The sequence below is a fragment of the Coptis chinensis genome, chromosome 4 (assembly GCF_015680905.1).
Source record: "Coptis chinensis isolate HL-2020 chromosome 4, ASM1568090v1, whole genome shotgun sequence".
Lineage (NCBI taxonomy): Eukaryota > Viridiplantae > Streptophyta > Magnoliopsida > Ranunculales > Ranunculaceae > Coptis > Coptis chinensis.
The window spans coordinates 107,502,413-107,523,741 of NC_141459.1; the positions used below are offsets into that span (position 1 = coordinate 107,502,413).

The window sequence follows — 21,329 nt, forward strand, 5'->3', positions numbered from 1 at the left end:
AGCTAAAATCAATGTCAAATATATTACGCAATTAGATTATCTTTGGTTTGCAACTTTTAGTAAATGGAAAGAATTTAATGGAAAGAATTTAAGAACGTAGATTACTCATAAGAAACATATGGCGTGATTAACCAACTCGCAACTCCGATGACCTGCGTTGGATGAAGTACTTTATGCAACTCAGTGTCATTGCAACTAAAGTGTGCATGCCAATATGTCACACACAAATAGAATATAAAATACAATTGAGTGTTAAATCACCTCTTTGCCCCCATTTAGTCTTCTCTTCATAGCCACAAGTCCACAACTAATAACATGTGGCCTCATTTACGAGAGTTGTAAAATTAGTGCCTTGAGAAAATCCACCTTCTTCCATGAGTGTTGAAGTCAGGTAAATTCTAGTAGTAGCTTAATATTCCGATTGATTAACCAAGTCCATTTAGCTTACTGGTGTTCCATCATGGTGTCATCACAATGTTTTGGCGATATGTGCAGAAATATCTGAGAGGTGCGTGACGAGATTTTGACCTTTGGCACCAATAACCAATTCAAGGTTGTTGCACACTTGCATTGCTATTGGGTAAAATTTTGGTGGGGAGACAAAAAGTTTGTTTTCTTATCAAATTTGGGTTTTCTAAAAGCATATTTTTCCGGAAACCATCAGAGTTACTAATCTCATTTAAAACAGGCTTACCATTAAAAAAAAAAAAAAAAAAAACACGACGGGTGCATCTGTTTCATTAGTAAGTTTATCAACGTAATATAAGAACTCAAACATAGGAACATAGCTGTAATAGTAGGCTGAGATGTGCAATTCCTTTTTTTGACCCAATAGAACAAGTTGACGGGACAATAACATTTACACTTTTGGGAGACACATGTAAGAAACCACTACAAAGTTTAACCATGGAAGTATTTGAACACGCAAGAACACATGAGATAATTTGAAAGCGCGATTTAATAAGTTTGATTCCGCCGCTTCACAAAGATGGAGAGCGGTGAAGACATCCGAGCAGTGAAGTACTGAAATGAAATAAGCTCATGCTGCTGAACTTTGAGAAAGTAACTGAAGCTTCAAATGACTCAAAAGCCAGGTGCAGGCTAGCTCGCAACTCGCAACACAAGATAGAATTCAACTAAGGAGTCCTCAAGAGACTCGAACTTGAAGCATCTACTGTCAGCTTTCTCAAACTAAGGGTCCCAAACAGACTAGAACTTAAAAGCAAATGTAGTATGATTTCAAGAGTTAAAATGCTTAATTACCTCATTTTGATACATCATCAAAATTATCTCCAACACAAACTCCCTCGGCGCCTATTAATGCTGTTCACAATAACTTTCACAGTGAAGCGGAACTGAAGAAATGAATTGTAACCATTAAAGTGCCGTGCTCATACAATACAGATCAATATATTGGACACAGGCCGTCAGCCAATACATCTAACTCTATTGACAGCTAGACACTAAAACTGACTCTGATGTCAGCCATTACAGCTGGATAATTCAACTACTTCAGCAGTTACAACAGAATTCTGTTATGTTTGTTACAAAAAGAGTCACATCTTTGATTCTAGTAGAAGAATGGGATTGGATCCTAGGGAGTTTGCACTGACATTATCACACCAAGATTGATGAAAGGACCTTGAGGAAAGCATGTTAACTCTTTTAAACTGCATTAAAATGTAGAGTGGCAGCAGAGACCATATACTGACAAACTTAATTTACAGCATCAGAGAGATCATCTGGCTTTTTCCATGTAAGGTATTGCAATATACCAACAAGCTGACAGACAAAACACAGAATGGTAAACTTAAAAGACATACTTAGAGGTGATTAAATTATAAAACTTACATTTAGACCAAGATCCATATAGTTAAACAGCGAGGGTGTACTGTTAGAAAAATGAGACAAGAACACCTCTTAAAAGTCAATGAGCCTCCATTGGCAAAGCTAAGGAAATTGCAATCTCATAGAATCATATAATTTACCCACGTGTTTATGTAACCAACCAGTTACCATCGACCTGAACAATTGCCTATATTACATTCTACAATTTCACATTCTTAGATCCATCCTTGGAAGAAATATTTGAACCTTGAGTACCCAACCTAATTTGGTACTCCTCAAAGAGTTTGGGTTCCTCGTGCTGAAACTTGATCACATACTATGCCAAAAACACATCTTCTGCTTCTCTTAATGCCTTACCTATAACATTATAACGTATTAGACCCTTTGAGATAAGCATTTGAAGAACATAACATCTTGGAAAGACTCTCTTTTCCAAGCTTAAATTAATAATTTAATAGCAACCAATAGATTGGGTATTTATCATAGTTGCCTCGTCATTATCATCCAGAACCAATATTCAAAACTATGAGGCTCACACGAGTCTTGATGTTTCATTTTATCTTTACTAGGGCAAAGTCTTCCGTTAAAGTTTGTTCTTGAAAGAGCATATTCTCTCCAAAATATGCTCTAGCATGACCTCAAACTTGTTGTAATGTGGTATTTGTTTTGTTTTGTAATAACCCTCACCTTTCCAATGGTACTCCACTGAATTGCGACCAACAATAGAACAACTGTTGCAATGTGGTATTTGTTTTGTTTCAAGCTTACATTCAAATTATGAATGTTCAGCTTCAGGGGGAGTGTAAGAAGTAAGGAGAAGTAAAGTCACAGTCTTGTTCCGAGATAGGTCAGGTGTCTTACTTTGTTACTCACCTCTCACTACCTGAGTGAGGGGTTATGCACGCACTTAAGTAGCAAGAACATATGCCTTCAAACTTCAGGTCTCTGGCAACTAACCTGACGCTGCAGTTCAGTTGCCGCAAACATCTTTTTTGCACAATTCATTGACTGCACAAGTTTTTCAGGAATCACTTCACCAGTCAAATAGTGTTTAGCAAATGTTTTTAGGAATCGATAATCCCATGCATAGTACCTGGAAAAAGCGCAAAAACATTACCTGCATGACATCAAATAGTAAGTGGATCTTCTACATTGAACAAGTGTATACTTAAGAACCTACAATGTAAGTGGAAAAGAGAATGAACTGAAGGGAAAACAAATAAAAAATGGAGAAGGAAACCTCTTTATGTTTAGGAATCACTCTTCTGGGCATACAATTATAGAAATCATTTCATGATGACTGGTCAAACCTTGGGCGGTTGGGCACAAGGTCTTGGGTTCCATTTGCACCTTTACCAGGGAGTAGAGAATTTAAGGGGTTAGGGAATAATGTTCCATCTTCCAACTCTTTTAGGAAATGTCAAATCATGATGAATTCGACTCTTTTTGTCTTTTTGTTTTTTTATTATTTATGTTCCGGTTGATTAGCACGGGAGAAATTCCATGGACTCTTTTTTTTTTTTTTTTTTTTGTGTGTGGAGATTTACAAGCATATGTATACATTTACCCACTTTAAGATACAATCACAAGAGAATTTTCATGACAACTTTCTTAGGAGGCAAAGAAATATTTTTATGCTATAAGAGACCTCAGAAACAATTTTAAAACGAGAGAGTTAACAAAAGCAAATTACTCACTTGAAAAGATGTGATGGTGTTTCAGCCAAATCAATAACTACTCTGACTCGCGAGAAATGTTGGTAGTCCTGTAGGGTTGACCGAATGTCAGCAAGAAAAGAATGTCATAATGGATAATTTGGAAAATTTGGAAAATTTAGTGGTACCAAAGGGAGAATGCGTACCGTTCTCGAAAGAAGAGAATGAAGGGCATGCCCAAACTCATGGAACAGAGTTACAACTTCCCCATGGTTCAGCCTTGCTATTGATGAGCCGGATGGAGCAGAGAAATCACAAACAAGAGCTACAATCTGCAGTGGACGTACAAAATGGTCATTTGAATGTTACACACTTACACTCTTATATAATAGGGACACAAGTACAAATTTTCTACACATTGAGTTAAGTAAAACTGATAGAAAACCTACTGAAGTGTCCATATTTGCCTTAAACACAATAAGAGATGGTAACCGACATGGACAATTACTATAAACTAGGTATCATTTTAAAATAATTTGCAAAACTAAGCGTAAGCACTGACGGCACCTATGAACTATTGTAAGCACTGACATATAAACAACCATATGATACAACTTTTTGTTTTTAATCGGTGAAGTTATATGTACTATATTGATAATGTTAGAGTTCTAAGAGGACATCTTCCTGGATTTTTGGGGAACTTTGTACTATGTAAAACCTTGTTATCAAAGACCATTAATACTGAGTAGTTGAGAATGCTCCCAGTGACCCACGTCAGCCTCCCTTTTTTCTCTCACACTGACACATCAGATTTTATCTAAAAAAATGAATTCTACGCTCTTTTTTGGCAATTTCAATTGTTAGAAGCTCAAAAAATCTTGAGTAGTTGAGAATGCTCCCAATTGACCCACGTCCCCCCATTTTTCTCTCATATTTGAATGTAGCACATTTTTATCTAAAAAAATGAATTCTACGCTCTTTTTTGGCAATTTCAATTGTTCGTAGCTCAAAATACATAAAAATCCAAAATAGATAAATAGATAAAAACCTCTTTCTTAAATCTTATCTCCTCTCTTCAAACTTCTCTCATTCTTCTTTTCTTCCAAAATTAAACTAAAAATGATAGAGTGATGTCAAAATTTAAAAACTTTTTCCTCTCTCCCCACTTTCACTCACTTCTCTTCTCATCAAGGTATCCTTCATTATTTTTTTTCTTTTCTTGATTTTATGTATTTGTTAATTAGGCTAATAATAATCAACTAAATCCGTGTTTTTTTTGTTTAATTTTTTAATTTTAATTACACAGAATTCAGAATGAGTCTTCTAAGGTTATGAAAAAAGTTAGGTTTTGTGTGGAAGAAGAAAATGTTGTTGACACACCGGTTCGAATGACGAGGTCTAGAAAGGGTATTGACTTAGTTGTGTTTTCGCCATTGCCGAATGCCAAGAAGAAAACAAAAAGAGGACGGAAAAAGGATGGGAATGATGATTCTACTGCTGTAGTTTTGTCAGAGAGTATTAGTGAGGCACCAGTTCGAATGACGAGGTCTAGAAGGGGTACTGACTTAGTTGATCTGTCGCCTTCTCCTGTTGCGAGGAAGAAAACAAAAGGAGGACGGAAATTGATTTCAAGAAGTTGAAGTTAAGAAAATGGGACTTGCTTGAATCACTTTTGAGAATAAGTGCCTTGCAATTGTTCTTCTGTGCCGGTGTTCCAAACAGTGATGCTATTGTTGCCTTAGTACCAGAGAGAGTGTTTGTGTTCGAACTGTCTTTCTTCAGTAGTTGTGAAAGTGTGTAGGAGTTGCTCTTTTTCGTCCTCACTGATGTCATTTTTGCACTGATACAAATTTTTTGTTCTTCATGTACAAGGATAGAAAGCTATGTGTAGTTATTTTGTTGCTGGCCTTGAGGTAGTTACAGGTAAAAGATGTCCAATTCACAACCTATAGCACAAACCCATTCTGGTAAGATTGCAGTGGAGCAGGAATGTTAACAAATAACATGTCCAAAACACATGTTCTGCTGCTCACAGGCACTAACACAAAGAGCTTTATACAGGAAGAGTACGAGACTAACCGTGTCCTGCTGCTCTAATAAGTTACTTTTACGTATAAATGACATGTTGTATAGTTATACAGACATACTGAGTTACAGCAAAAGGTTAAACATGTCTACAGGCTCCACTTTGCCAAATGACCAACAGGTCATAACCCCCCAACAACATTCAAACACCTAAATGAGCAGGTATGTGGAACCATTATCCTTTTCCTATCAGGCACACACACGAACTGCAATACTATGTAAAATGATATGACATTTTATAGTCGTGCAGACAAAGCAAATAGAAGTGTGCAAAGAGAAAGTACAAAAACTCACTTTCACAACACATAACTACATGTGAATGGTCAAATATCGACCACAAGTTTACAAACTGGCTGATTGAAGATCACAATATCAAGATATTTATTTATTTAGTCATAATATAACTGGGAGTCAAGATGTCAAATCATTCAAGGCCATCTGATAAGGTGAGGGACCCAGGTCTCCGGAGCCATGGAACAAGGTATCCAGCATATCACAGCTGACACTGCCGACCAGCACCTCACCCAGGGGCGGATGCAGGATTCAACAATAGGGGGGCTACTAACACTAATTCTCACTACTTTTTTTTTTGGAGTGAATAGTTACCACTGTACTTTTGGGTTTTAAGCAAAGTTAGGGGGGGGCTACAGCCCGGGTCAGCCAACTCATAGATCCGCCCCTGACCTCACCACATAATGATCATTTGGGCACATGAGAAACAACCAAAGCCACTTGGCTACACCCCCACATGCTGCTTGACCCAGTCAGTAACTGGAACAAAACAGGCTTATCCTACACACAGTTCGGTAAATTGAACAAAATTAGGCTTATCCTACACGTAGTTCAGTAAATGGTCTATGTTCTAAACTGCATTTATAGATATCTAATTTGGATAGACATTCTCGATAGATCCAACAAAGCAAGTGTGAGTAGGGACGTTTTCTGTGTTGGAGTTATCCCTCACATGAGGAGAGAAAACTTGAATGAAACGGCAAACTCGACATCCCGAGGAGTCGGGTTTCCGGATAGAAGCGACTTCGCTCGAGTTCCAATAACATAGGGCGACCAGCTCAAAGTGAAGAGCCAGCAAATTCGGCTTCAGTCTTGTAGCGACTTCGCTCACAGCCATTAGCCAAAAGCATAATTTTTTGGGCCTTGCTACAAGATTACATGCGAAATTTGGTTTTTGGAGATAAAACCAAAAATCAAGGTTTTGGAAAACCTAACCAAACAAGTCAGAAGGATTGGAATCCAGACTAAAAACAAAAAGAGAGAGAACCTTTACAGAGAGACAACCCCTCGTAAAGAGATAAAGAGTGATCTAGTAAGGTGAGACCGTAAGGAGAGATTGTAATCTTCCTTCCCACGTTATTAAGAACCCGACTCTTGTGGAAGTAGGCATCATTGGCGAACCACGGTAAATCTTTGTGTTGTGGTTTGCTTTTACTGCTTTACATTATTATCTGTTGTTAATAGTTGTTTAGCGAGTTGGGCATGTTAGTATAGGCGGTTTGTGATATTTGAGATTTATCCGGAGTTGAATTGTGTTCATACAAGTTATCACGTGTAGTGGGGAACCGATTGGTATTGGTGTAATCCCCAACAAGTGGTATCGAGCCTTGGTTAGAATAGCTTTAGGGTGTTATCGAATCTTGGTCGGAAGGTGTTTGTAAATTCAGAGAAGATTTGAGGTTAAATAACTTGTAGAGATGGACCATTAAAGTGAACACTTTCGTATGATGAGTCCGAATAGGAAGAACTACACCATCCGGAAAGCCAAGATGGAAGACTTGCTATACCGCAAGGACTTGGCACTTCCCATTGAGAATGAGGGAGTAAAACCAAGAACCACGATGAAATTTGAATGGAAAAAGCTTGACATAAAAGCTATTGGGTACATTCGACAATGGATAGGCGGCGGTGTCTTTCACCATGTGGCTCAAGAGACTGACCCCTATGGAAGAAACTCGAAGACCTTTTATGAGGAAGAAGTCGGGTGGAAACAAAGTGCTAGTCGTTAAGAAGTTTGCGCATTACCGGCGAAGTAAGAAGGTTCTTCAATGTCCGAAAGCATCTTAATGAAGTACGAATATCATCAATCGGATGCATTTGATGAAGATCAATTTGGGAGACGAAGTTGAGGCTTTGTTTCTATTAGGCTCTCTACCCGAAAGTTGGGAGACATTAGCGGTTTCTACATGGAGCGACCAAGGATGGAATTGTTATCATGGAGATGGCTACCACGTCTTTGTTGAATGAGGAGACTAGAAGGAGTGCAAGAAGCTGCTCTTCTCACCTCGAGGTCCTTTCACAGAGAAACGGGGAGAGGTCGAAGCGAGAAAACCATCTCGCTTAGAGGTGATGACGAAGTAAATCTAGGGGTGAAGCTAGAACTCTAAAGCCCGAGAGAGGCAATGTTACTATTGTGCCACCAAAGGCCACTACGGATATGAGTCGCGAGAACGAAGAGGGATGAGAAGAATAACCGCGGTACATGAAGACATGGTGCGAGGAACGGAAACACAAAGGCGGAGATACTCACCGCACTAGTCGGCGACCTAGTGGGAATTGGTCGTGTGGTGTGTCCGCCTTAGTACCTCATGTCGATACGAGAGAGTGGGTGATAGATACAGGAGCATCCTATCACGCCATTAATCCGATTGGGGATTCTTCACTACCTACCGTGTGGTGAATATGGTGAAGTGAAGATGGGTAATGTTGGTGTCTCGAAGATTATAGGCATTGGAGATGTTCATGTACAAACCAATGTCGGCTACACCTTGACACTCAAGGATGTAAGACATGTCCCCGACATACGGTTAAGCCTAATTTAATTTTGGGAAATTAGATGGCGATGGCTTTGTAAACTTCGTTTGGTAGCGGGGTATGGAAATTGAAAGCGAGAGGTTCCATTCAGTAGCAGAGGAGGAAAGAAAACTTGCTCTCTTTACAAAACACAGGCTAGTTTGTGTAAAGTAAAAGCGAGAAGCGAATCTGCGAGAAGAAGAAGCTTCATCCGAACGCGGGCACTGAGAGATCGTGGTCACATGGGCATAAAAGGGATGGAAGTTCTTGCTAAGCAAAAGGCCATGCCGGACATTAAAGGTACACATTTAAATACATGTACTCATTGTTTGGTAGGAAAGCAACACAGGGTGTCTTTCCAAAGATTCCGAATCTCACGAAAAGGACATCGTCCTCGAACTAGTGCACACTGCACTTATGTGGTCCTATGAGTGAAGTCCCACCGGGAGCTTCAGACTTCTTGACATTCATTGATGATCGTCAATAAAGATATGGGCCTATAGTCGAAGACCAAGGATGAAGTACTTGGCGTGTTTGAGAAATTCCACAAACATGGTGGAAAGAGAGACTGGGAAGTTGTTGAAGTGTATTCGCCGGATAATGGGGGTGAAAGTACATTGGGCCATTTGAAGAGTATTGCGAGTCATGGGATTCGTCATGAGCGCACCGTTCCCAAGACACCGCAATGAATGGAATAATAGAGAGAATGAACCGTACCATTGTAGAGAGGATAAGATGCATGCTATCTCACTCTAAGCTACCTAGAAGCTCTTGGGTAGAATGCAATGCGTCTGTGTACCGTGCATGTGATCAACCTGTCACCGAAGAAAGCCTCCGAATAGTGATTATCGAGGAGAGAGTATGGTCGGCGAGATGTTGATTATGGATACTTGGGGTATTTGGGTGCAGGGCATTTGTGCATATTCCGAAGGATGAGAGATCCAAGCTTGATGACAAAGCCAAGCAGTGCATTTTTCTGGGTTATGGAGATGAAAAGTTTGGTTACAAACTCTATGATCCGATCAACAAGAAGGTAATCCGAAGTCGAGATGTTGTGTTCTTAGAAGACCAAACCATAGCAGACTTTGAGGAGGGTTTGAAGCACGATCTTTCACCAATGATCTTGTTGATTCAGAACCAAAAGTTCCTACTGTGGAACGTGCAGAAGGCATTGAGAATGCAGAGAACCATGAGTTTGAAGCTCATGATGAGAATCCTATTGCTCATGATGGGATAGAACCTATTGGTATAGAAGATGCAGATGAGATGCATGAACCACCACCAGAGCAAGCAAGAAGTGTATCCTCCCGAGGCACCGCCAGATGGGGCAAGGAGGTCCGACAGGAGAATAGCTTCAACGGTATCCACCACATAACGACGCGTGCTACTATCGGATGGTGGAGAACCTATGTACTATCAAGAGGCACTTGAAAGTACAGACAAAGAAAAATGGTTGAAGGCCATGCATGACGAGATGGATTCTTTGCATAAGAATCACACTTATGAGTTAGTTGAGAAACCCACAGGGAGAAAAGTTCTCAAGAATAAGTGGATATACAAAGTCAAGCATGAGGAGAACAATCCTCACCCAAGGCACAAAGCTCGCCTTGTTGTGAAGGGATTCGGTCAAAGGAAAGGGATTGACTTTGATGAGATTTTCTCTCCTGTAGTGAAGATGACTTCTATCCGGGTGGTATTGGGTATGGCCGCAAGTATGAACCTAGAGGTTGAGCAGCTAGATGTCAAGATGCTTTTCTTCATGGAGACCTTGAAGAAGATGTCTACATGGACCCACGGAGGGGTTTGAGGTCAAAGGCAAAGGAGCACCTAGTATGCAAGTCGATAAAGAGCTTGTATGGATTGAAGCAAGCACCGAGACGATTGGTACATAAAGTTTGATTCCTTTATGGCGAAGCAAGGATACAAGAAGTCCGCTTAGATCATTGTGTGTTTGTTCGAGATTTCGGATGGGGATTTCATTGTGCTATTCTTGTCTTTGTATGTGGATGATATGTTGATAGTTCAGCCCAAACATCAACAAGATATCCAAGAAGAAAGACTTGAGTAAGTCCTTTGAGATGAAGGATTTGGGTCAAGCAAAACAGATATTTGGGATCGCGGATCACTCGCATTGAAAAGAGTGGAAAGTTGTGGCTTTCTCAAGAAAGCTACATTGAGAAGGTGTTGAAGAGATTCAACATGGATCAAAGGCGGCCGGTCGGTTGTCCGCTTGGTGGCCAGCCCGCATGACCAAAGAGATGTGTCCTAAGGGTGAGCATGAGCAGAGATGGATGGAAAAGATTCCTTATGCATCCCATGTGGGCGTTTGATGTATGTCATGGTGTGTACTAGGCCGGATATTGCTTTTCGCCGTTGGGGTGGTAAGCGATTTACATCAAATCCGGGTAAAGAACATTGGGAAGGTGTTAAGTGGATATTGAGATATCTCAAAGGCACTTCCAAATCATGTTTGTGCTTTGGTGGAAGTAAGCCCTTACTTGAAGGCTACACCGATGCGTACATGGCGGGTGATGTTGACTTCGATGAAGTCCACCTCCGGTTATCAGGTTACTTTTGCGGGGGGGCGGTTTCTTGACAATCTAAGTTGCAAAAGTGTGTTGCCCTCTCCACTACGAAGCGAAAGTATATTGCAGCCACCGAGTGTTGCAAAGAGTTGCTATGGATGAAGAGGTTCTTCGAACTAACTAGGGCTAAAGCGTAAAAACAGTTTGTAGTTATGTGTGATCGGCGCCATCCACTTGAGCAAGAATCCGAAGTTTTCATTCTAGATCCAAGCACATACACGTGTGTTATCATTGGATTAGAGAAGTACTTTCGAAGACAAGCATTTGTGTATCGAGAAGATCCATACCGACAAGAACGGGTCGGATATGATGACCAAAGTCTTTACCGAAGGTAAGTTTGATGTTTGTTGTGCTATTGCGGAATGGCGTTAAACCTCCTCCTATTGATTTGGCAATTGCATGGAGGTAGCCCCCCACCGTTGACCGGGAGGGAGATTGTGGAGTTATCCCCCTCACATGAGGAGAGAAACCGGAGCCGGACAAACGGGCAAACTCGACATCGAGAGTCCATTAGGCCAGAGGCGACACTCGCTCGAGTTCGATAAAACATAAAATGACTGACATTTCAAAGTGGCCAGCGCCAGACAACTTCAGTCTTATTGCGACTTCGGCCAGAGTGAAAGAGCGCTTTCACGGGCATAATTTTTGTGAATGGCCTGCTACAACACCCGCGAAATTTGGTTTTGGAGATAAAACCAAAATCAAGGTTTTGGAAAACCTAACCAAACAAGTGGGAGGAAGGATTGGAATCGGACTAAAAAAAAAAGAGAGAACCTTTTAGGAGAGACAACCTCAGTAAAGAGATAAGAGTGATCTAGTAAGGGTGAGAGACTGTAAGGAGAGATTGTAATCTTCCTTCCCACGTTATTAAGGCCCCGACTCTTGTGGAAGTAGGCATCATTGGCGAACCCACGGTAAATCTTTGTGTTGTGGTTTGCTTTTACTGCTTTACATTATTATCTGTTGTTAATAGTTGTTTAGCGAGTTGGGCATGTTAGTATAGGTAGTTTGTGATATTTGAGATTTATCTGGAGTTGAATTGTGTTCATACAAGTTATCTGTGTAGTGGGGAACCGATTGGTATTGGTGTAATCCCCAACATCCTGTTGGTGTTTAATATGACCTAACAGAACACTTCTGAAAATAGGAACATCGCATTGATTTCAAAGAGCCCAAAAACTTAAATGCCGAGACACATGAGGTCATTGTTCATACTTACCAGTGTTTGTGTAGAGACACATGAGGTCATTGTAGCAGAGAGGAGTTGAAGCAAAACCATTTTCTTTCATTTTCTGCAGATGGGACACGGATTTATCAGTTAGGCCTGCTCTGACATAACAATTCAAGAGCGCGCCATAAGTTTTATCAATTTTGTCTTCGTCGCTCAAACTATTGAAGTAGCTCTCAGCAGAATCCAAACCTCGGACTCTTCCAATCAGATCTAACTGCAAAGACGTTCCCACGATGAAAATGTGCACTCAACTTTCTTTTCCATCCATTCAGAAACCTGAGGAACAATGTAACCATGCGAAAAGGTCATGTTAAAAGTAACTTAAAATATATCAAATGAATAATTAAACAAGAAAACAATAGTATAGCTACTAACATGAATACGCGTTCTAACTTATCTCACACTCTCATATGGATGACTCTCTCTTTTTCTGACCATAGACTAACAGTCTTGAGCACTTTTATCAATTTTGTTTGTCAGCACCTTACGTAGGACCACTGAAAACACTGCTTTCCCAAAGAGCTAGCTACTTATTTCCTTTTCAGGCCAACAACAAACAGATACTGTGAAAGACTCTGAGACTTCTGTTTTTACCCATTAACACACATATAACATTGCGCATCTGAAGACTTGGAATGTCTTTCCCTTACCCGACTTGCCTCATGTTGATGCTGGACCTATTGGTAGTTGGAGAGGGTGTTTTGGCAATTGAATTTGACCAGAGCAGAAAAAGCATGTATGTGGCCATACTCTCCCTCCATGTTGCAGGACATGAATGAATACTTAAATAATATATATAAGTGATGTACGAACCAAATGGAATAGCATAGGCCTACGCTGAGTACGTACTTTTTAGTCACTCTTTTGTTGGCTTCCAAAACTAAAATGATATGTTAATGTCATCTCATTTTGATTATTACCAGGGGAGGAGATTTTTGTCATGCTTTCTAACAATGAGCTCCTTTTATTTTGCAGTGTCCTTTGTGAAGATGAAAAACAAGCGGTTCTTTGTGAAGAGTCAATTGCAGCAACTTGCCGGACCTATGTACAGAGAACCCCTTTGTCCATGGTGCTCTTATTGTGTCAACCATCCTTAGTAGTCCGGACTTAAAGAGCCCGTGGCTGCGAGGAAGTCAAGGTAACCCCTAAGTTCTAAGCGGTTCACAATATTATCTTAAATTCTTAATTGTTAACTATAATATTTTTTCTCAAGTGCGGGGGAGGAGATTTTTGTCATGCTTTCTAACAATGAGCTCCTTTTATTTTGCGGTGTCCTTTGTGAAGATGAAAAACAAGCGGTTCTTTGTGAATAGTCAATTGCAACAGCGGCTTGCCGGACCTATGTACAAAGAACCACTTTGTCCATGGTGCTCTTATTGTGTCAACCATCCTTAGTATTCGGACTTAAAGAGCACTGTGGTGAAGGAAGTCAAGGTAACCCCTAAGTTCTAAGCGGTTCACAATATTATCTTAAATTCTTAATTGTTAACTATGATATTTTTTTCTCAAGTGCAGTGAACATAAGCTGTTCTATTCACCTTTTAAGGATTTAATTTGGAATTTGGTCTAACGTGGCTGAAGGAAGTCAAGGTAACCCCTAAGTTCTAAGTGGTTCACAATATTATCTTAAATTCTTAATTGTTAACTATGATATTTTTTTCTCAAGTGCAGTGAACATAAGTTGTTCTATTCACCTTTTAAGGATTTAATTTGGAATTTGGTCTAACGTGTCTCTTGACAATGAGCTCATAGATGTTTTATATTTGGAAATATAAATTGCTTTTGTCATGTTATTACCTACTTGATATCAAATTGCGGGTTAAGTTCTTAATTCGACATTCAAAATAAAACAACCTTTTTCTACAGCAAAATGTGACATTAAAGGATTTAAATCCACGTGTTGAAATTCACTATAGTAACCCATCCACTTTGCATCAATTCTTGCTTTTGATCCTTTTCAAATGACTCTTGGCTATTGGGACCTTTGTTTTTTTTTTTTTTTGTTTTTAAATATTGTGTGTATGAAATGTTTTACTTATTAGGCTATTACTAACTAATATTAAGTTAAGTATGCATATCCATAAAATATATGACATATCCGTCATCTTCTTACGTGTGCATTGAGTCGGCTCTCTTGCATCCATAACCCGCCGCATGGAGTCCGGTTCTCATTTTACTGTTTAAATTTTAAACTTGGATATTACATGTTTGTTCATTTGATGCTTTTGCTTCTTTACATTTCTTAGTTTCAATATGTTACAAGATTTCATGGCTTTGTATGTAATGATAGATGATGCAAAAGGATCAGATATCATGTTGGAAGCAGTACTAGAAGCAGAGGTAGCACAAAATGCGAAACAGTTTCTTGCGAGTCTTCTTAATTAGTTCTTATTTTCCTGCATATCTTTAAGCCTCTTCGTTGTTGAATTGGTCGTAGTCTCATTGAAAATGTGGATCCATCCACCGTGAATCGCAGGTATAAGGATTTGTTCTGATCGATAAACATTGGAGTTGTATTATAATTTCGTATTCTCGAACACCGATTGCCATAAGCGGGTAAACATTCTAAAGGTAGAATCATGGACTGTAAGGAAACCAGTTCAATTATTTATGTTTGTCCACTTTAAACTATATTATTTTCAACTGCCTGGCCTGGACATAGACATGGCCGACTCATATTGTTTGCAAGATAAGGAACAAATTCTTTTGATACCTTAACCTTAGGTTCATCAAAGCTGTTGCTCCCTTAGAGAGGGTGTTTTACAAGGTTTTGTGTAGCGCTCTAACAAGAAAATTATCTATAAAAGAAAATTGAAAGTAAGGATGGTATATGTCACAGATTGTTCTAAGGCATTTGTTATCTCGCTTCATATTACGTGTACGACATCATTTTTTGCCTTTGATTTTAGGTGGGCTGCTGCTTTGTATTTTTGGCCCTCGCATACTTATGTCGCAGTGACTACTACTCTTTGGAGGGTATGGATTCTTTCCAAATTAAACTAACTGCATGCAGTAGACAGATTTGGGATTTGATTCCCTTTTTAGTTAGGAAATGCTTTTGCGCACATGATGGTGTGCATGTTTACACAGGATGGTGTGCATGTTTATTTGTTTGTGGGTCGTGGGTGGTTGCAGTTAATTTGTCTACCCTTTAAAAAAATTATATAGTTCCATGGCCACTTTACACTCCAACACAGGCAAACAAGAAACAACACCCCCAATTTCCCATTTCCATAGTCGTAAACAAATTCAATAGAGGCAGGGTGTGTTCTTTATAAAATTTTAAATTTTATTTTTATATCAACAAAATTAAAAATAAAAAAATGTTCTGCCAAAAAAAGTAGGGTCTTTCCTACTCTATCAACCTTTTAAAGTCCACCCTTCAATTCAAAGCCCATAGACAACTTTTTGAAATACTTTTAGCCCAAATTACAAAGCCTAGATCAAGCCCATACTTTAATCATTTTACAATAATTCTACAGAAAAATCTCCCCCTCTTCTCTTTGGAAGCTCTGATCAACCGTATGCAGGTATTAAACCTCTTTCTCCTTTCAAGTCATCGTCTCTTTCTTGCATTTATATTTATATTTAAGGAAAAAGTACAAATATTTGATAGTCGTAGTACTGTTTGTTTATACCATGCATAGGTTGAAACCCCATTATAATACATCTATTGTTATACTCATGATTGACCATGAATACTGAGTAGTTGAGAATGCTCTCAGTGAAACACGTCAGCCCCCTTTTTATTCAAATTCATGCCATTTTCAATTGTTCGTAAAAAAACCAAAAAAACAGAAAGTACAAAAGAAAAATCTCTCTCTTCCTCTTATCTCCATTTTTAAACAAAAAGAAACCTGAAAAGTGAGAGCTCTCCAAAGTAGTAACTCAGGAACCCTAACTTACTACAAGGATAGCAAGGTTTGAGAGCTTGCAATCTCTTTAAAAAAAATAGAAAAACATAAACTCTTCAAACAAAGTCTGCAATTAATCATTAGCTATCAATATACATATATTATTTATTCAAGTGGACTTTAGGCTTTTGAGTCATTAGCTATTTATGTAGCAAGTCCGGCCATAGGCCGGGCCAAATGGCTAGTATTCTTATACATATTGAGTGATACAAGGCCAAAACTAAACATCAAAAGAAGAAAAAGAAAAATATGAAAGTTAAAGGATACATCAAAAGAAAGAAGAAAAAGAAAAATAAACAGGTGCAGATCAAATGTCCACATGACAATTGCCCAAAAGAGAGTCCCATCTAAACACAAAAATATCAAAAGGAGTATCCCTCCACTCCTCCCAAACCAATGCCCAGTGAGCCACCAATTGAAATAACTATCTGATCCACACTTCACTTTATCCTCAAAGTGCCTTGATTGCCTTCTATATCTCTCCACCACAAACCCCACCCCACATAATCGCAGAGGGCAGGAAATCCCATGATTACCCTCTGAAGAATGCACCCTCAATCCCCGGGAAACTAAGAGATCTTCCACTGACCGGCGCGCAACTCAAAATACCCATTTAATCCAAGATTGATGGACAAAGTAACAACATACCTTCCAAGAGTAACACGAATGAAAAGGTGATTGACTGACTCCCCATTAGACAAGCTGTCAAGCCAACAATTGACAATGATTTTTTTTCCACTTACGAAGGTTGTCTATGGTAAGGATTTTATTCAAAGTTGCACACCACGTACAAAAAGAGACTTGGGATGGAATTTTGGACCTCCAAATAAATAAGTAAGGAAAGCTAAAATAGGACGAGCACGCTGATTTTCCGAACGTGTGAACACATGGAAAAATAGAAAGACTTGGAGAAGTTTCCGTTCTTGCCAGTAGACCACAGTTGATTATCTAGATACAACTTAAAGCTACATAAAATCTTCGATTCTGTAAGATAAACCAGCACATGTAACTGTACAGTAAATTATTCAAGAGGAATGAACAATTATTCTAGCAGTATATATGAGAACACTGATAGATTTAACTACTCCAATATACTCCAAGTATATATGAGGTATACTAGGAGTTACATTGAAAAAAGACCCTAGCACGAAGGCTCATCAACCCCGAAGGGAACCTACCTTGTCCAATGAAAACTTGTTTTTGCTCCCTGGTCCACCTATTGTAGCAGCACCCTGTCTCTAGACCAAAAACTCACCTAGTCCAAAGGCTCATCACGTACATAATTACACAAGAAACCAAAAACTCACCTAGTCCAAAGGCTCATCACGTACATAATTACACAAGAAATTAATTCCAACCAACACTTAGCGAGATTCGAACTTGCAACCTTTCCCATGACGAAAGGAGTACAGAACCAATTGAGCTAGAAGCCTTTGTGTATTACTACTACGTCTATAGGTCCTAGGGGTGACTTCGGATCGGATTAACCTCCTTCGGAATTTTTCCAACAAAATTTCGGAACCTAATATGCTAGCCAAATCCGATCCAATTTTTTTTCGGATTCAAAATATATTTCCAATTTCGGAACTTTCGAAAATTTCAGAATAACTCGGAAATTTCAGAATACTTGGTAAATTTTTAAAAATCTCTTTACTTTTAATTATTTTTGGAATATCATACGCCAATGTTCATTGTAGGGAGAGAAAACCATGTCCACAACACCAATGTACCAACAACAATACGCACTTGTTTACTGAGAAAACCCATTTTCATTCAAACAAGTGATCCAAGAAAAAACGAAAAAGAACCCGAACCACCACCAATAGCAAGCATTGCATTACATTTGAGGTCCGGATATTTGTAATGTTTCAATCTTTTTTTTGTGTGGAAATTGAAGCATGAAGTGTTTGCATAAATAATGGATTATGGTCTTGGACTCAAGTAGCTTTTACATAATATTCTATCTATGGAATTTGGCTTTTGGATTGGTGCGGGCGTCATTGTATGACTCAATGACATTTTTTTCATATCATTGTTGTTATAGCAGACGGTGTAATGGCGGTAGAAATTGGTCCAATTCAAGTGGGAAGAAGCTTGGCTAGGTTATGTTTTGTTTTGTTTTGGAAGTAAAAAACTAGTAAAAGAATGAACGGTCGAGATCTAATTAAGTGGATAGTGAGAGAAGTATATATTTTCGGAATAAATTGGCAATAATATCGGAAATTTCGGAATTTTCGGATCGGATCGGATTTTAGAATTATATCCAACCGATCCAATTTTTTCGAATTTTCGAAATCGGAAAATCGCCCATGAAAAAAACTACACCCAGAGCCAGACCAATTTCGGGTCGGATTTCGGAAAAATCGGAAATTCGGCAAAAAGAAACACCCCTAATAGGTCATTAGGTCCATGTTTTCTATGCTAATTCACTTCAAGTGTGGAATAGGTGAAAAAGATTGAATCTGATTAAGAAACTGAGTGAGGAGGATGAAACATAGACAAAACGGAAAATTACATAAGCTGATAAAAGAAAGAAACAGAAATGATATATTAAACAACAATTTCTACATGGTCTTCAATTCTGGAAACTTTCTCCAACACCAATTACACCACAAAAAATAATCGCCAAACAGAAATCTATAGAAACGAGACGAGAAATAAATTTCAGCCCCTGGTTCAAGTAAGCATCTATTCAAATTTTCGAAACAGTGCATTGTTGTACAGTAGTAACATATTGAAGAACCAGTCTCCTAACCAAGTAATATAAACTTAAAATTATCCTTACACCAGTCCTTGGATCCAACTTGAAAATATGTCAGTACTCACTTTAATGTTGAATTACCTCATCATGATACCTGACCAAAAATATCACCAAGACAACGTCTTCGGCTCCTATTAATGCTCGACCAATGCAGTTCACAATAACTTTCACAGTTTAAGTGTGACACAGAACTGAAGAAATGAATTGTAATCATTGAACTGAAGTGATCTTACAATACAGGTCAATATATTGTTTACAGGTCATCAGGCAATACATCTAACTCTAGTGACAACTAGACACTACAACTAACTCTAATGCCATCTATTACAGCTGGAAAAATCAACTGCTTCAGCAGTTACAACTAGGTTATGTTTGTTACAAAGAGTCACATCTTTGATTCTAGTAGAAAAATGGGATTAGATACTAGGGAGATTGCACTTACATTATCACACCAGATTGATGAAGGGACTTTAAGGAAAACATGTTAACTCTTTTTAACTGCATTAGGATGTAGAGTGGTAGGAGAGACCATATACTGAAAACCTTAATTTACAGCATCGAGAGATCTTCTGGCCTTTTCCATGTACGGTATTGCAATATACCAACAAGCTGACAGACAAAACACAGAATGGTAAACTTAAAAGACATGCTTGGAGGTGATTAAATTATAAAACTTACATTTAGACCAAGATCCATATAGTTAAACAGCGAGGGTGTACTGTTAGAAAAATGAGACAAGAACACCTCTTAAAAGTCGATGAGCCTCCATTGGCAAAGCTAAGGAAATTGCAGTCTCATAGAAACATATAATTTACCCACGTGTTTTATGTAACCAACCAGTTACCATCGACCTGAACAATTGCCTATATTACATTCTTAGATCCATCCTTGGAAGAAATATTCGAACCTTGAGTACCCAACTTAATTCTGTACTGCTCAAAGAGTTTGGGTTCCTTGTGCTGAAACTTGATCACATACTTTGCCAAAAACACATCTTCTGCTACTCTTAATGCCTGACCAATACCATTAAAACTCATTAGACCCTTTGAGATAAGTATTTCAAGAACGTAACATCTTGGAAAGACTCTCTTTTCCAAGCTTAAATTAAAGACAGTCGCGTTCCTGACAAAATCATCCCTAGTCCAATTCAGGTTATTCATGAAGAAATTCACTACTAAATTGATCTTCTTCACTGAAACGGCCATTACGAAGGGGTTCTTCTTGAACATGGAAAGAACCTCGTCTTCTGACCAACCAAAACTCTTATAAGCCTCCAATTTCGAGTCCCATTTAGGCTTCTTCATCCCCACAAGCACATGTAATCCTCTAACGAATACATTACTTGACGGACTAAAACCCATATTCTTGAGTTCTAATACACTTGCATTAAGCTTGTCTGATTGAAGACATAGAACTCCAGGGTTATTGATAATCAATTTTGAGATCAAAGATTTCGACATACCATGATCTTGAAGGACGGCAACATTTGTTCCCATTTTGTCCTGTAAATTAGTGGACCACTTTAACCGTTGAAGAATAATGGCAATGCCATCATCTGTGGGGGCAAGGCTTCTAAGGAAATTGATGGAAGGGATGGTAGAATTCTCTAAGCTACTTCTCAAGAGATGTACGTCCTTGGATAGTAGTTTACCAAGATTGGGTCCTGAAATGCCAATGCTTTTGAAATATTCAAGCTTTGGCTTTAACCTTTTCTCGGGTTTCAAGAGAAGTTGAGGGTGGCCAATGATGACTTTTGAAATGTGGCTATCAGTGAAACCATAGGATTTGAAGAGATAGATAACTGAGTCAAGTTTAGCTGTTTTGGATTCGTTGAGAACAATTTTTTTGGAAGTTTTGAGAGCTGATTCTGGGGATAATCCACATGAGTTAATGAGATACTCTACTGTGAAATTGGGTCTTGAGACGATACTAGAAATGAATCTAGTGAGTTGGGTTGTTGATATCAGGGTGGGTCTTAAATGTGAAGCAACACTCGTAGTAGTGTTAATTCTACTATGAAGTACAACTAAACGTTGCAACATTTTAACAGAATTGAAAGTGAAATGATACGGTCTTCTTTCTTTCGAGGTCGACCTCTAATCTTCCTCGGTCATCTCTTTCACTCATAGCTTCAGTCTATTATTAAAAACCCTAAACCCCAACCTGAGACTGAGAGGCTGAGAGCATAAAATATCACGATATATTTGAAATATCGGGACCAGGATCTAATGACATCCAATATTCCAAACAATGTTTCTGATATATACCAGGGCAGCCATTCGGCAAGGAATTACAGTTTCGAATAACTTGGCTCTGACTGCTGAATATAAATCATTCGTACAATTTTACCCATACTATCTATTTTAAACGCTAACTTGATTTCTTGTAAAACAAAATATATATTAGATTTGAGGAGGGGAGATGGATTATTGAAGAAAATAAATG

The 21,329-nt window shown here is 38.7% G+C and overlaps 2 protein-coding genes and 2 long non-coding RNA genes across 7 annotated transcripts; 2 read left to right on the forward strand and 2 right to left on the reverse strand.

Moving 5' to 3' along the window:
• Positions 1 to 1,391: 1,391 nt before the first annotated feature.
• On the reverse strand, positions 1,392 to 21,041 carry LOC147506812 (transcription termination factor MTERF15, mitochondrial-like). Its single transcript, XM_086558844.1, has 2 exons — positions 19,736 to 21,041; positions 1,392 to 2,023 (listed from the first exon to the last, which is right to left on the reverse strand). Exon 1 carries the CDS (start codon positions 20,924 to 20,926, stop codon positions 19,748 to 19,750), a length of 1,179 nt encoding a protein of 392 aa, XP_086414970.1. The 5' UTR covers positions 20,927 to 21,041; the 3' UTR covers positions 1,392 to 2,023; positions 19,736 to 19,747.
• On the reverse strand, positions 1,958 to 19,750 carry LOC147506813 (mitochondrial intermediate peptidase, mitochondrial-like). 4 transcript variants are annotated; one of them, XR_015193959.1, is made up of 6 exons: positions 12,585 to 12,975; positions 12,198 to 12,485; positions 3,710 to 3,835; positions 3,546 to 3,613; positions 2,710 to 2,941; positions 1,958 to 2,205 (listed from the first exon to the last, which is right to left on the reverse strand). XR_015193959.1 is itself a non-coding variant. In XM_086558846.1 (6 exons), the coding sequence occupies exons 2-6, from the start codon at positions 12,255 to 12,257 to the stop codon at positions 2,194 to 2,196; spliced, it is 402 nt and encodes a 133-aa protein (XP_086414972.1). In that variant the 5' UTR covers positions 12,258 to 12,485; positions 12,585 to 12,975; the 3' UTR covers positions 1,958 to 2,193. The 4 variants fall into 4 exon arrangements, 2 of the variants coding, with proteins under 2 accessions (XP_086414972.1, XP_086414971.1); XM_086558846.1 differs by having other exon boundaries at positions 2,806 to 2,941; XR_015193960.1 differs by lacking the exons at positions 12,198 to 12,485; positions 12,585 to 12,975 and adding an exon at positions 19,563 to 19,750.
• On the forward strand, positions 4,466 to 5,419 carry LOC147506814 (uncharacterized). Its single transcript, XR_015193961.1, has 2 exons — positions 4,466 to 4,695; positions 4,810 to 5,419. It is a non-coding gene; the product is annotated as an uncharacterized LOC147506814 (long non-coding RNA).
• Positions 13,639 to 16,169, forward strand: LOC147506815 (uncharacterized). The gene is made up of 2 exons (XR_015193962.1): positions 13,639 to 13,799; positions 14,500 to 16,169. It is a non-coding gene; the product is annotated as an uncharacterized LOC147506815 (long non-coding RNA).
• Positions 21,042 to 21,329: the final 288 nt, after the last annotated feature.